The sequence below is a fragment of the Phycodurus eques genome, chromosome 3, assembly GCF_024500275.1.
Source record: "Phycodurus eques isolate BA_2022a chromosome 3, UOR_Pequ_1.1, whole genome shotgun sequence".
Classification (NCBI taxonomy): Eukaryota; Metazoa; Chordata; class Actinopteri; order Syngnathiformes; family Syngnathidae; genus Phycodurus; species Phycodurus eques.
Genome location: NC_084527.1, coordinates 6050177 through 6066659, shown reverse-complemented (window position 1 = coordinate 6066659; position 16483 = coordinate 6050177). Strand labels below are relative to the sequence as shown.

The following is a 16483-nucleotide window of genomic DNA, read 5'->3' as shown; positions in this document are numbered from 1 at the left end:
AATGAATATTTTTAACCTTTACTGGACAAGCCAATGGTGATAGCCAAATTCACATATTGACGATGAAAGTGTGCAGTAGTTCATGTTCATTCATTCTCTTTAGGCACTTTGTACTCCTTTCACTATCTTAGATTTCCTTCTTGCGATCCTCTGTCATCTTTGAAATTGCAGAACCGCCGCACGTCCCTTCCTACTCCCAGTATTTGTGCCTCCAATCCGGGTACAACCATATGAGTAGTCCACAGTGCTACCAAAATTATTATTATTATTATTATGTTTCGTTCATTTAAAAAAATGTAAGCAAAGATTCTAGATAAATTTCATCAGCAAGCGTCCCCCAACAGCGTGTCACGCGACTACTTTTTCCGGTGACGGCCACCTGACCGGAGTGAGCAAAACGGTGGCAACAGCTACTGCCCTGAAACTGCAGATTCTCCAAACTCATTTCGGTCAGCAGGACAAAAAACAAAACAAAAAAAAGAAATTATAATTATGTATCAAACCGTGGGTCAGAACTCGAGATACAAAGCAATTATTAACGTTGTGTGTATGTCTATGTTAAAGAGGACTGACACCGCTAGAATTGGACTATTGCAATTCAAGGTCTAGCACAAATCATGGTGGATTGGATGTTCTGAAAATTTGCTGTGGTTGGCGTTAGGTCACGGGCGTCGAACGTCAGGCTCAGGGGCCATCTGCGGCCCAATGCCCCTGTTTTATTGTGTGTATGTGTGTGTGTGTGTGTGTGTATATATATATATACAGTGGGTACGTAAGGTATTCAGACCCCCATAAAGTTTTCACTCTTTGTTATATTTCAGCCATTTGCTAAAATCATTTAAGTTAATTTTTTCCACATTAATGTACCTCATATTTACATTTTGCAGATTTATTAAAAAACAAAAAGTGAAATATCACACAGACATAAGTATTCAGACCCTTTGTTCAGTATTTAGTAGAAGCACCCTTTTGAGCTAATACTGAACAAGTAATACTGGGAATGATGCAATAGGTTTTTCACACCTGGATTTGGGGATCATCTGCCATTCCTCCTTGCAGATCCTCTCCAGTTCTGTCAGGTTGGATGGTGAACGTTGGTGGGCAGCCATTTTCAGGTCTTTCCAGAGATGCTCAATTGGGTTTAAGTCAGGGCCCTGGCTGGGCCATTCAAAAACAGTCACGGAGTTGTTCTGAAGCCGCTCCTTCGGTATTTTAGCTGTGTGCTGAGGTTCATTGTCTTTTTTGAAGTTTAACCTTTGGTCCAGTCTGAGGTTCTTTCCGTACCCACTGTGTATGTATATATATATATATATATATATATATATATATATATATATATAGAGAGAGAGAGAGAGAGAGAGAGAGAGAGAGAGAGAGAGAGAGAGAGAGAGAGATTTTGTCTTTTTTCACTTTAAATATATCTATCTGCTAGCATACTTTATGTTGACCTACAGCATATTGAATTGGTTTTAGCACATTTCATAAGCACAAGGTGAAGTGGGCTCCTTTTTTTAGACATCCTTGCATTAGGACCTATCACCATAATAACACACATTTAGAAGAACATAATGCATCGGTTTTTTGTACAAAATCCCATATGCGCCCATAAACAAGTATTACTGGAAAATATGAATAGATATAGACCCTCCAAAGTCACGCATCTGTTCTGTGAAGCGAGTTGACTTCCAGGTTGTACTGATTTCAATTCTATTCCCATGGGAAATAATTCAAAGTGAATTTGCTTGGATCCAGGCTCAACTGTCACCGTCACGAAACATCTAATAGGTGTACAGGCAATATTTTAAGTAATGTTAGCATTCTTAACCGTCATAAAAGTGTCAAGAGAAGTCCACCACTGTATAATAAAATTATATTAAAGTAAAACTACTCAGCCTTTTAAGACACCTGATAGACGCACCCGAGAGGAAACAGCAATGTATTTGCAGAACCATACTGTCATTTTGCGGTGTGTATAGCTATTGTCGGAACTCCTGCACTGTACATTATAGTATTAGTGTTGTGTGTCTGTGAAAAACAAAAATAGAGAAAAAGAACACTTGTGGTGTTAATCCTTGAGGTGAGCTCAAGTTTTAGACATGATGGTTTGATAGCTAGTCAACATCAAAGTTTTGTTGAATGTTTGGTTAAACTCGAAATGGTTCAACGTTTGGGGTATTCAATGTTTGAGGTCCCACTGTATAGGATAAGGTCTTGATGATGGTCAAGATGAAGGTTGCTGCTGGTCTCTGGGGCAGGCAGACATCTTGGCTCGTTTTTGTTGCTCTTCTTTTTGCTCTGTTCATCCATTTGAAGAGGAAAAATGCTGCTTTGTCAGCAGGTCAGGTAGATGTTTTTTTTTTCTCCTTCAGCACACCCCAACACGCTCACACACACACGAACACACACACGCACACACACACACACACACACACACACACATATGCACTAAAAAACAAAAAGTGCACACCAAATGGCGTACACACACACACATAATCTCTGCTTTGTCCTCATTTTCCTCTCTCTGTCTCTCTCTCTCTCTCTCTCTCTCTCTCTCTCTCTCTCTCTCTCTCTGAGCATGAAGGCAAACTCAGCAGACCTCCAGGCTGCCAGAGTGCAGATGCATTCTGGGTAATCCTAGGTGCAAGGGAAGATGAGAACTAAAATGGGTGAAACCTCACAAAGTTCCTCTCTTGATGCTGCTGTGTGTTACACATCACTTGTCTGTATCCATATCAAGTGTTTTCCCCAAAGCTCGGTTTACATCAGCAGAAGTAAAGTGTGAACAGCGAGGAGATAAAAAATGAAGAAAGATGAGGGAATACCGAGGGTGGCGGGCAGAGCCGAGGAGAATTTGAGAGTGTCGTCAGTCTGCTTTTATCTCAGCCACGATTAAACCTTGTTCCTTTGTGACCCAAAAAGTCAGCAGGCGGAAACTTCAGAGAATCGGGGTGAATTCCACCTCCGTCCCATTGCCGTCAGCGAGGGAGTGAAAGCGAGAGGAGAACATCAGAGGACTAAAAGGGAGAGTGAGCAGAGGCTTAAAAAATAAATAAATGAATAGACACTGATGTGCCCACATCATCATCAGACATGCAGCTGTTCGCGCAGCCGAGTGTGAAGCGGCTGGGATGAGAGAAGTCTGGGCGTCGAACACACACATGCAAATTTTAAGTACAAAATGTATAGGAAATACTGTAGTCTGTGTACGTGCATGCGCCTTTAAGAGGCGGAGTCTCGTGAGATTGCGTGTGGTGTCGGCAAGTCTCGAGTGTGAGTATCTGAGCGTGAGCTGTGGGTGACAGCAGCTCCTGCGTGAGTGTTGTCGTTGTGTTTGTGTTTTCCCGGCATTGAATAAACGGCTTAAAAGCGCCTTTCCCACTTGCAAATTAAGTAAGTTTACTGTACGAATAAAACAAAACAAAAACAAAATAAACGTACAAAATGATCACTTCAAAATTCTGCAAAATAGGTAGAGCGCAATTGCTGAATTGCAATACAGCAGTGGGCCACTGTATAATGTTTCCGGCAACCAGTACAGTTCAGTTAGATTTGCAAGCCGTGATTTGGTTGGCATGTTCTACCTTGTGTGTATTGGCACATAATGAATAAAATGTGAAAAATACGACATTGGTATGGTTTCACAACCATGCGGGAAGTATAAACTTGACTGAACAAGTCGCTGAACAAATGATCAATTTGTTCATAAAATCTCACTGCGCTGGAGTGAAAGATTTCTCTCTGAATTCAACGTTGTATAATAAGGTCATAAAATAATGGATTGGAATGTTTACGCTCTTCCCACAGAGCGCGGCAGCTGCTCCGAGTCCCATCCTCGGCAGCCTTCCCCCAGGAGACGGCATGCCCGTGGGCCCGGTCCCTCCGGGTTTCTTTCAGGTGAGCGCGTTCAAACATTTTACAGGAGCCACGTGCCAGTTGCATATCGATGAACTGTCTTTATCGGTCCGGCTCACACACGCAGATCAATAACCGTTATTGGGCCTTCCTCGAGCCACCGCTTTCAAAAAGTCACTGTTGAGTTTTCCGTCTCCGTAAAAAGATCGGATGAAATGCTTTCTGTCAGTTGTAGGAAGTACAAAACCTAAGTGGCCACTACCTCGATCGGATTCGGTGACTTTTTTGTTTTGCTTGGTGAATAAATTAGCTAAACACTTAAGTGCAATATAGGTCGGGTCGAGACAGGTTATTTCCCCTTGTATCTGCTTCATTCTTTAGCTTTAACCGATCAATTTTGTGCAATTCCATGCTTCAAACTTTGGAAGAGCAGTTTGGGGATTTTTTTTTTTTTTTAACGGCTTGCTTGGATGAGATTGGTGTGGAAGAACTTGCACTGAACCTTAAACCCATCAAACTCATTTGGCACAAAAATGGCGAGGTGGGCCCTTTCAAACGCAAGAGCTCTGTGGCCCTCTCGTGGTGCATTCTAAAATGACTTCTGGACTGCATTAGTGTGACAGTTGTTTCTGTTATTGAGGTTAACTTCGTCAATGAAATACAGTAATTCAAAAGAATTGTGCAGCACAGTGGACTGCTGGACAACAGATATAAAATAGGGATGAATGGATACACAGTATACAATGTGCACTGCATTAACAGCATTTATTTTTGTCATAATGGTAATGGTTAATCTATCAGTGTATTATGGATAAAGATCTGAAACGGAAATGATGCTAACATTTATTGTAATGTTTTTTTTGGTATTCAATTCAAAATACCGAAGATACGGAAAATACAATATATAGCAGTTTTAGTGGTTTGGATATTGTGCTGGATTCATTTGTGGCCTCTCAGAGATGTGGCAGAATGACAAACGCAGTATTATTAAAACCTCATGACACTCCAGTGTTGTCATTCTTTGTTTTGTTTTTCTTGTTTTGCCTTTATTGTTCTTCTCTTCTGCCTCGTTCTAGCCTTTTATGTCCCCTCGATACCCGGGAGGACCCAGACCGCCCCTCAGATTACCCAATCAGGTACGAACCACGTTGCAAACACACCACCGGCGAGGAGGAAAGGTCATCGGCGTTTGCGGTGGTGACCGTAGTGATGGATCATCTGTTGTCTGCAGGGGCTTGGCGTTGTGCCAGGAAGTCAGTCGATGTTACCAAGTGGCATGGACCCCGCACGACAACAAGGTGGGCTCAGATAGATCAATGCATGGCTGGACGGACGGTTCTGAGTCTTTCTGCATTGTAGGACACCCAAATATGGGCGGGCCAATGCAGCGGATGACGCCACCGAGGGGCATGGTGCCACTCGGGCCCCAGGTGCGTGCGTGTGTGTGCGCCCTCTGTTAGCGACTCTGCTAGAGTCTCACACACTGTTTTGGTGGCCTCGCCTTTGTAGAGCTACGGAGGAGGGATGAGGCCGCCGCTGAATGCGCTCGTTGGGCCTGGGATGCCGGGCATCAGCATGTAAGTGTTACAAATGGACGGATGGGCCAGATCCTTTGTAATGAGGTTTGAAAAATAATAATAATAACAAATTCAAATGTGTTTGTAAAACGTGTAAAATAAATACTTCTAAATGAATGTTTTTCTGGAGTCCAACGCCCACAAGACTACATTTTGTGTGTTTGTGTGCATTCCAGGGGGCCAGGCGGTGGGAGACCGTGGCCAAATCCTCCAAATTCAAACTCTGTGAGTGTTCGACTAATGACACACACCTGTTATTTCTTAAATTTTTGCTTCATGTTACCGTTTTTTTTTTTTTAATTTTTTTTTTTTTTTACACATTACTTTTACGCATTTGTTTCATATCTTTCAGACTCCTTATTCGTCTGCGTCGCCGGGCAGTTATGTGGTATGTACAGTTCATCTCTAAAATAGAATAGAAATGTATTTTTGCAGATACCGAGTCGTACAAGTACATTGGAAATCTTGGTTGCTCCACCCTGAGTCAAGATACACTTCGGAAAAGAAAAATAAACATGTAGTACAGAAAAAGTCATGTAAAGGAAGATGAACCTTGTTGGTATGTCTGTGAAAATAATTCCTCGATAGCAAAGGTACACAGCGATTCACACGCACATTCACTTTAGTCATGCAAATTGATTGTTGTGAATCCTGGCGATTGTGTGCAATTGTTGATTAGTGCGCTATTGTTCAGACTTGACTAGTTTTCTGTTTTGGAAGTGGAGCTACAGAATATCCTTGTCTACCGCTACAATGCCATTTTAGCTGGCTTAATTGAGCTTAATACTACTAGCATGGAAACCGATTTTCAGCACATTCCGAGCAACGTTCTATCATCCAATTAAAAATAATATTGACATATTATTACTCACGGAACTGATCGATCATTTGCTAATTCTGGTGAAGTCAAATGATGCCCATCACTAAGTCAGACAAATATACTTAAATGGTTGTTATAGCACTTGTAATTCAAATTTCAGGGACCTCCAGGAGGAGGGGGACCGCCCGGTACCCCGATCATGCCAAGTCCGGCAGGTAATGTCGATGTACATGTGTGCCACTGCGTCCTTTTATCACCGTTCTGCCATTTCCCCCAACAGATTCAACTAACTCTGGTGACAACATGTACACTATGATCAGCACAGGCCCCCCAGGTAGCAGTCGACCAAATGTGAGTCAATTTTTATTCTATTACGTCTGTGTGAACTTAGGTTGAATTTAGCATACGACTGTGATAACACTCACTGTTCGTTTTTCTTTTTCCTAATACGAACGGATCTTATCTTTGTGACCTGAGTGTTGCTTTCTGCTGTGTGTGTGTGTGTGTGTGTGTGTGTGTGTGTGTGTGTGTCCTCAGTTCTCCATGGGTGCAGGAGGGGACGGCCCATTAGGGGGAATGGCTGGAATGGAGCCTCATCACATGAATGGATCATTAGGTACAAGAACGACGGGATCTAATTTGTAAAATAATTAGTAGAAAAATATGTTAAAGAGGCATGTGCTGTACTTTACTCAGGGTCGGGTGATATGGACAGTCTCCCAAAGGTAAGATAATAATGCATATTGTATATCCCGACGTTTATCTTGGGAATTGCTCTTTATAATCGGTCTCGTTGTGTTTATGCAGAACTCTCCAGGTAATCTGAGTATGAGTAACCAGCCAGGAACCCCCAGAGAGGATGGAGAGATGGCCGGAAACTTCCTTAACCCTTTTCAGAGTGAAAGCGTGAGTTTGTCAACGGCAGCGGCCAATCGGTGATGCTGTCACGTAAAAAAAAAAAAAAAAAAAATGCAACAAGCACAGAAGTTCCACTCCACTTTCGTCACGGTCAAGTCGACCACGAAAAACAATCTTTAGTCGTTCGACCCTTGAGGTCACTTCTGTAGTGAACTGGCTATTCAAATAAAATTGACTTGACTCTGACATAACAATTCCTCACATTTTAAAGATCAAACTATCAAGCAATGTCAGATAAAAATGTATTCCATGCAAGATGTTGACAGGATGTCTTTCCCTGCGCAGTATTCTCCAAACATGACCATGAGCGTGTGAAGACAAGGCCAGCAGCTTGTTCGCTTGCCTGCTCCCAACCTTCGACAAAAAGCAAAGGATCACATCTGATGTCACGTCGACCTGTGACTCCTCCTCTTCCTCCTCCTCCTCTTCCTCCCCCTCAACCTCCCCAATCAGGACAGCGACCCAGGCCTTCGTCCCAACACCGCCCCGCCTTCCCCGATGTTTGTCTCATCTGACTTGTCCCATTCCACATAACCAGTTGACCACACTCATCGGTTCCTCTTCGGCAACTATGCGACTGTACAAAGGAACAATTTGTGGGGGGGGGGGGGGGGGGGGGGGGGGGGGGAGCTTGAGTGTATTTGTGTGCGGACCTTTCAAGCTCAAACAGACAGACGGCCAGCATCCTATTTATTTGAAAGTTTAAAGACATTGCCGATGGTAAACTTTACTGTAACTGGTTCTCACCATGGACTTTTTTTTTTTTTTTTTTTTTTTTTCCTAACAAATATATCTGAAAGGAGAATTAAGGACACATTGCAATCACATTTCCATAAGGTTTATTTATATTCTGCAGATTTTTATGATGCCTTTTTTTTACATTTGTGTTTGTCCACCACTAACACTGTGTACTAAGAAACACGGCATACAAATATCTGGTTTTTCATTTCGAATAAAAAAAAAAAAAAAAGCCTTAAGGTAGACGGACGGAATCAAATATTGACTTTTCTTTGATAATTAATTACTTTTTTTTAATGTGGCTCCTGTAATGTGTTCTTTGAACTTTGATGCCAAATAATCTACAATATTTCCTACACGTTGCTTAATGGCTGCACATGCATTCCGGTTGCCTATTTGCTTTGGGTTCAAATATTATTAAACAATAAAGAAATAATATTGTTGAGTTATTTACAGTTATAACACGATGCAAAAAAAAAACCAAGTAAAAAAAAAAGTAAAAGAATTTGCATTCCAAAATTCAAACTCCTCATCCGCTCAAACTGTGACATCAGCGTGGACTAAAAGAAAGGTTGGCGCAGAAAGTGGGATTGTTTCCAATTCATGATTTTTGATGTTTTATTTATCGTGTACAAAAGGTCCATGTGCCTGTGAACATCCTCCCTCCGCCTTCCTAACTGCAAATTGTACAGCCCACAAATGTAGCTCCCTGTCTTGTATGTGTATTTGATATTATGGTCCATATTATTTAATGAAAATTCTTACTGCTAATGGGAGGATCGGATTTATGACGATAGCGATGATGACGATGCGATGTGACAATTTAACGGCGATAACTTTATTTGTGGTTCTTTTGTAAGTATGAAGCCATAGGTGGGAGTACAAGATGACACATTTGTAAATTGGACCATGTTTTGGTGGCAGTACGTTGAACTCCATTTGTGTTGTGTTCACTTCTCTCTTATTTTTATTTTTTTTTAAATTCTTGTATTCAGTTTTTGTAAATATAAGGAGGACTATTTCATGGTTTTGAATATGCTGGTATAAATCTTCTCTTCCCTCAGCTGATGTCTCATATCAATTGTCTTTTGTCTCTTGTGTGTTTCGTGACTAAGTGACACATTTTTCCACCTGAATTGCGACTGTGCAGTTGTACGTGTGACCCGAATTTAACAGAGAGTACCTCGTATAGAACAGCTGGAGACAAAAAAAAAACAAAAAAACGAGCAGACAAGATGTGAACGTGTAACAGGAAAACTTGACAAAACATGACATCAGTTCAATAATCAAAATACTAACTAATCAAAATAAAGTCAACCAAAACACAGATCATGACAGGTAATGACACATCTTGTTGCTGTTTGTATAAGAACAACCCACTAATCATAGCACGCACTGAATTAATTTTCCCAATAAAAAAACAACACAATGTGTATTTAGCAATTTGGCCTGAAAGCAACTTTGATTCAAAATCACATGAATGTTACACTGTTCTAAAAAGTAAAGTTGTATCTCTTGTCTCTTATATTGCGTAAAAAAAAAAAAAAAAAAAAGTCATTTCACCCACATACTGCACAGTACACCATGTAAGCAAACGTCTATCATTTCATAAAGTTCCATGTCATCATCCATTTGTCTGTTCCGACATCCAGCACTGTACGCATGGCCAACCGTCTGTCCGTTCATAACAACACATAACGTAAACATATTTGTGTCAACGTCTTTACACAGATCAAATATGATTTCAACTATTAGACCACACAGAATATTTTTCTTGAGGTACTTAGTGGCAAAGGTCATTCCAATAGAGTATAGAGAATCATTTCGTTGTAGATTTACCAGGGCCATACGCGCCCCTCCAAAAGTATTGGAACGGTGAGGCCAATTCCTTAATTTTTGCTGTAGAAAATATAAATTTGGGTTTGATATCAAACGGTGAATATGAGATGAGAGATCAACATTTCAGCTTTTATAGCCATACATTCACCTGAAATCTTGATCTGACCGACAGCAGCATCTTTTGTTTGAACCCACCCATTTTTCATCTGAGCAAAATTATTAACATGTGACTGCATGATTTGAGAGAGAGCGAGAGAAAACTTTTACATGGCTTAGGACTTTCCTATTTTGCTGACTCAGTGGTAAAGTATGTTGTGTCCCAAACCCTACGCTCGCAACATGCTGGTCTTTTGGTGACTAAAGAACAGCGCTAAAAAGAAATTAGAGCGGCTTCCCCTGCAGAAATGTTTCAATCTCAATTTAAGACTTATCTTTACACTCTTGCGTTGAGTTAAACCAACGCCTAGTATGCAAATTGCCTCTTGCCTTGCCTTAACCCCTGAAATCTGGATTTGGGTCTGTTTCGCAGCAAAAACATTTGCAACCCAACTGCTTTGGACATCCTTCATCGTGCAGCAAGATAATGGAGTTCATCGGTGAAAATGGAAAGCATACAAGTTTTTTCGAGGTTTCTTTTCTTGTGTTTGCAATGCATGTGATGAATCCACTCTTACAGCTTGGTTATTTCTTTATTTTTCCAACGTCAAATTGATCTCGTGTCACTGTTAAACTGTTTTAGCTCAAATTTTGCTTGCCACTGCATACAGCGACTCTTTGTCTTTAAACCCCTGTATTCTTCAGCTTAATAGATGCTTTCACAGTTAACGCTTAACTACATATTTTGTTGCACAAGCCCGTCAGGCAATCACTGCAATCAATATGCTTCTGTAATGAGTACATTTTTGCTGCGTCCAAAAACGTACCTTGGCGAATTCCACATTCACCTTGAAAAGAGAGTCGGTGGGAACAACAGTCATTCTTTGACCCAAACAGACATACCTTTTAAAAATCGATTTGTTGGCGCATTCTCTCATATTTCTATATTCATGACCAGCCTGTTAAATTAAATAATTGATTAAATACACAGACAGATACATGTGAGGAAAAAAATCAGGAATCCTTGTATTTGAATATGTAACAAACGAGAAACATCTTGTGTTGTCAGCATGAATTTGATCAGAGTTGCTGAAGTGAGCAATAAAAGTTGAACATGAAAAAGGGGTAGTGCCATTCATTACTGTAACTATTCAGCATTTCCGAAATCTCAGTCCATAAAGCACTCACTTTTTACACAAATGCTCGTGAAGCGGGAGTCGATCGCATAATGGCTGCGTGAGAATGAGTTGTATGAATCACGACAACGACAATCGGAATGTACTTACCTACATTGCACATTTGCAGAGCTGCTTGGATAAGTGGAGGCGACATTATCAAAAGAGCATTTTCCAGCTCTGATGAGGACAAAGTCGTAAGGTGATCGTCAGCCATTTTGCTTATCAAGGTGAAATGAGAATGAAACAACAAAGTTACATTTTGTCTCTCCAGGTCATCGTGAAGTTATCACTGTCGGGCACAGGTGAGAGTTCAATCCAGGAGCTGCTCACTGTTTTAAATTCATCCAAGTAATCCTTTCCGTCTGACGTTGCAGCATAAAATATTCATTTTCCGGAAATCTATGGAGACGTACAAAGACATCCCTCTTTAAATCTTTTTGCGCATCCTACCATATTTTTGTATTCAGGATCAGCCTGGTAATTCCATGGACCAATTCTAATCTCCGTTAATTTGTTGACAGATACATATGCTAAAAAAAGTATGTCATTCACAGTATTTTAATGTTACAACCAAGAAACAGAAAGGTACAGAACTGATAAAACTATGAGAATCATCTCCAAGTTGGAGTATGTGAAATGGACAGTCAAACTTGGGAAATGGGATATCATGCCATAAGACCGAGGATAGACAAGATGTGAAGGCGGCGATCCGTCGGTCTCAAAGATGTTTTTCTCCCTTTTATTGGTTCTCTTCTGGACACAGATCTGAAAGAGAAAGAAGCCTTGAAGGTCACAGGTGACTGTGTCAAGGTCAGTGAGACAGGACGGGAAGCACCGCACCAGTGCCGTTTCCAAAGTGCAACTCTCGGGTGAATTTGAGGCAAGCGGCCCGTTTCTTGAAAACCTCCAGTTGAGCGTCATCTAGTCTTCCCGATCTTGCTGTTGCACAAATAGACGAGTTTATGATGTCACAACGCTACCTCTTTGTCAAGCACATTAAATTTGGAGTTACGTAGGATCACCTCATTTGGTGTGGAGTAAATAGTAAGGGACGCACTCACTGAAGAGGACAAAGAATCTGCCTTTTCGGGGTTTGGAATTAGGGATCTTCAGTATCATGTTGTCAATCAAGAGGAGGCAGTCAGGACACGTCTTCAGGTATCGCTCAGCATGTATTTCCTCAGCGGTACTGTAGTGAGCTATAAGAAAAGAACACGAAACAATCGGGTAGTTGTGCTTAATATTGACTGAAACTACTGGAACTGTTCAGCATTTCAAATCACTGTCCATCAATCGGGCGTCGATCCCGAAATCACGGTGTGAGAATGAGTTGCATGAATCACGACGACGACAATCGGAACGTACTTACATTGTACATTCGCAGAGCTGCTTGGAAAAGTGGAAGTGACATTATCAAAAGAGCATTTCCCAGCTCTGATGAGGAGAAAGTAAAGTCGTAAGGTTATCGTTATCCATTTTGCAAACGAAATGAGAACGAAACGACAAAGTTACATTCTGTCTGTCCAGGTCATCGTGAAGTTATCACTGTCGGGCACAGGTGAGAGTTCAATCCAGGAGCTGCTAACTGTTTCGAGTTCATCCAAGTAATCCTGATTGTCTGATGTTCCAACACAAAATATCCATTTTCCAGAAATCTATGGAGACGTACACACAAATCCAAAAGACTTGTTGGTTTTCTTGTTTGTTTTCCCCCAAAATATTGTTTAGTTGTGGATTTCAGATCCAATATCATAATAACACATTTCACACATTTCAGTTTTCAGTTGCCTCTAAATGTTCATGTATATTTACTGCATGTCTAAACAATGACATGGTTCTTCTCGAGCAATTCCAAGCAGATAATGCTTTTATACCACATACCAGGTTCCGGTCATCCAGAGGGACTACAAGTTCTTCACAGTTCAAATCAGACGAAGACGTCAGAGAGGAAAGAGCCAGCAGACCCAAACAAAAGTGACCAAACATGATGAGATGTCTAATGACAACTGGGCACGATGCTGAGCGCAGGAAAACTGTCTCTGGATGCAAAAAAAGAGAAGCATTTATATGAGCGAGAGAGCAAGCGGGAGAGAGCGAGAGAGAGAGAGAGAGAGAGAGAGAGAGAGAGAGAAAGAGAGAGAGAGAGAGAGAGAGAGAGCGAGTGCGAGAGAGCAAGAGAGAGAGAGAGTGAGAGAGAGAGAGAGAGAGAGAGATTATTCTTGTGCAAGCAAAGATTTAGGACCTGAGAGTAATATTGACAATTTCTGTTTGTGATCTTTGATTGTTTTAATGATATTGTATTATTAAGACACACACAAAAACAAATCTAACTTTCATTATCCATACTGCTTGGGCAGTCAACCGCGGGGCATATTTAGAGAAACACCCGTTTAAAATCATTTACATCAATGGGCAATTCCATTTTTAAAATGAACCAGAGAAAACTTTTCTCCGTTCAGCTTCGATTCACACTTGTGCAGATCCGCTGCAACATTGGAACGCAAGTAGCTAATGTTTGTAAGTGATAGACTTCAAACGGTGTTGATGGCGTAATAATTCACATTAATCTAAAGGTCTGTTCTGGTCCAGGCAGTTTCGATACTGCAAAGTGTTGTATTTCCCAAAATCACAATGACTTTTTTTGTCATTGCATATTAGCATACAACTTAATAATGCACCCACAAACATCACACCACACTTATACACATTAAGTGCAGATACCTGCAAAATATTTGTACTTCCTTACTTCTCATAGTGTAAACAGATAAATGTCCTATACAAAGCTCCGGTCCTCCACAGGTTCTAGAAGACCTTTGGATCTTAGATCAGATGCAGAAGTCAGAAAGCAGAGAGACAGCCAACCTAAACAAACGTGAACAAACATGATGAGATGTCATGATGACATCTGGACATGACAAAAAAAAAAAAAAAAAAAAAAAAAAAATTATTTGACGTGACTAAGGTCAACGCTTGAGTTTTACAGATCTCTGAAATTTGGGATTAGACGTCCAATCAAACTAGGAATGGTGGACTTCAAAGATATGGATAAACACAAACGGTGAAAAAAAAAAAGTATCGCAAACACACATTTACAGTATTACACTTCACCTGTCTTAATGGGACGTTTTTGACCACTTCAGACTATCCAAAAATAAACATGTTCAGATGATTCGCTGCAGCCGTGACATGATCGACACGGCCGTTTGTTTTTTGAAATTAAAATATACAAAAAAAAAAAAAAAAAAAAAATTAATATATACGTATACAAGGCACGCATACCGTAGAAAAACAAGCATTTACATTCACGCCGCGTTTGTAATTCTGTCTCCAATTAGCCTAACGTGAACATTTTGGGAATGTGGGAAGAAACCGTAATACGCTGAGAGAACATGCATATCCACTTACAAAGATTTGGACATTTTAAACGGATACCTACCTAAAAATCAATCAAAGTTGTCAAGGTCCTGTTCAGTTCCAAAGTCCGTATTTACCTAATATATGATTGGGCCTCTTCTGGCATTTGTGGACAGAAGTCTTCCTGCTGCCGGTGTTGCATCCAGTTGTCTTCAGACGTCTCATCATGTTTGTCGGTTTTTGTTTCGGTTTGCTGGCTCTCTCCTCTCCGACCGCCGCATCGGAACCGACCTGTGAAGAACTGCTCGCGCCTGTGGACGACCTCGACCTGGTATAATTTGTCAATGTAGTCGTTTTTGTTTGTCTTTTTGAAGGCTCCACGATATCAATTGCTTTTGGTTCTGTGTGTATGTTTCCATAGGTTGTTGGAAAATGGATATATTATGCTGGAACATCAGACAATAAGGATTACTTGAATAAACTTAAAACAATTTCCAGCACCTGGATGGATGTGACCCCTGTGGCCAACACTGATAACGTCACACTAATATGGGGAGACAAAGTGTAACTTATTCTTTTCATTCTCACGTTACTGTTAAGAAAAGCTGAATCGAGGAAATTGGACTCTAACTGGTTGTTGAAGACCTTTCACCTTAAATCCAAAAGGCTTCTTCAGTTCCGTTACCCTATTTACGTCTCAGGTGGGCGCGTGTCCCCTCTGGGTGGTCCCATTGGAGTTGTTGTCGTTGCTGTTGTTGTTGCCAAAAAAGACTGCTAACTAAAAAGAGTCCAGTTGGCTCACTTCTTTTGTTACGGATTGCCATGGCCTGGATGACTAAGACTCTACCAAGACAAAATAATCATTGTGATTTTACTTTCTCCTTACCAGAGCTGGAAAGTGCATATTTCAAATCAATACTTCAACTGTTTCAAATTTATCGGCAACGGTGGAATGTAAGTACATTCTGATGTAGCACTAATTCACATTCAATTTCATACAGCCAATATAATATGTTGTTTGTCCGCAGGCATTAATTACCGTTACCTTTTATTATATTAAATAAGAGGACACGACATTGTTTCATGTTCATATCTTATACAAATACCTATTATAATGAAGTTTGGAAATTGTGTAAAATCCTTTTCAACCTACAGTATATTCAATTGAATACAATACAAAGACAAGCTATGTAATGTTCAAATTGATGAACGTTATTGTTTTATTTGCAAATATTCTCTCATTTTGAACTTGATGCCTGCAAGATGGTTCAAAAAGCTGGAGTTTATTTCAACAAAAGACTGGGAAAGTTGAGGAATGCTAAAAACAACAACAACAACAACAACAACAACAAAAACACCAGTTTGGAACATTCCACTCGTGAACAGGTGAATTCGAAACAGGTGAGTGACATGATTGGGTATAAAAGGAACATCCCCGAAAGGCTCAGTTGTTCACAAGCAAGGATAGGGAGAGGTTCAGCATTTCAAGAACAACTGCGTGAGCAAATAGTCCAGCAGTTTAAGAACCATATTTCTCAACATACAATTTAGGGATTTAATTATCTACGGCCCATCCATCTATCCATCCCTTTTCTTTATCGCTTATCCTCAGTCGATAATATCATCAAAAGAATTAGAGAATCTGGAGAAATAATCTGCATGTAAGCGGCAAGACCGAAAACAAACATTGAATGCCCGTGACCTTCGATCTCTCAAGGTTCACCGCATTACAAAGGTGTGAAAGATATTGCCACTTGATCTCAGGAACACTTCAGAAAACAATTGTCAGTTAAAACAGTTCGTCGCTACACCTACAAATGCAAGTTAAAACTCTACCATGCAAAACAAAAGCCATATATCAACAACACTCAAAAACGCCGGCGGCTTTTCGGGGCCTAAGCTCTTCTGAGATGGACAGAAAGAAAGTGGAAGCATATGCTGTGGTCTGACAAGTCCATATTTCAAATTGTTTTGGGAAATCATGGATGTTGTGTCCTCCAGGCCAAAGAGGAAAAAGGATCATCCGGATTGTTATCAGCGGAAAGTTCAAAAGCCAGCATCTGTGAGGGTCTGGGGGTGTGTTAGTGCCCATGGCCATCTGTCAAAGCACC

The 16483-nt window shown here is 40.6% G+C and overlaps 1 protein-coding gene across 2 annotated transcripts in view; it reads left to right on the top strand.

The window, feature by feature from the left end:
• Positions 1-8155, top strand: part of LOC133399845 (single-stranded DNA-binding protein 2) — a 48556-nt gene extending 40401 nt beyond the window's left edge. For both annotated transcript variants that reach the window (XM_061671780.1, XM_061671781.1), the window contains 13 exons: positions 3805-3894; positions 4929-4988; positions 5084-5150; positions 5212-5282; positions 5362-5429; positions 5606-5654; positions 5782-5817; positions 6410-6464; positions 6530-6600; positions 6787-6865; positions 6946-6974; positions 7057-7155; positions 7453-8155. In XM_061671780.1, coding sequence (XP_061527764.1) covers positions 3805-3894; positions 4929-4988; positions 5084-5150; positions 5212-5282; positions 5362-5429; positions 5606-5654; positions 5782-5817; positions 6410-6464; positions 6530-6600; positions 6787-6865; positions 6946-6974; positions 7057-7155; positions 7453-7482 — 804 coding nt within the window. In that variant the 3' untranslated portion in view covers positions 7483-8155. The remainder of the gene's footprint in view (positions 1-3804; positions 3895-4928; positions 4989-5083; positions 5151-5211; positions 5283-5361; positions 5430-5605; positions 5655-5781; positions 5818-6409; positions 6465-6529; positions 6601-6786; positions 6866-6945; positions 6975-7056; positions 7156-7452) is intronic.
• The last annotated feature ends 8328 nt before the right edge of the window (positions 8156-16483 follow it).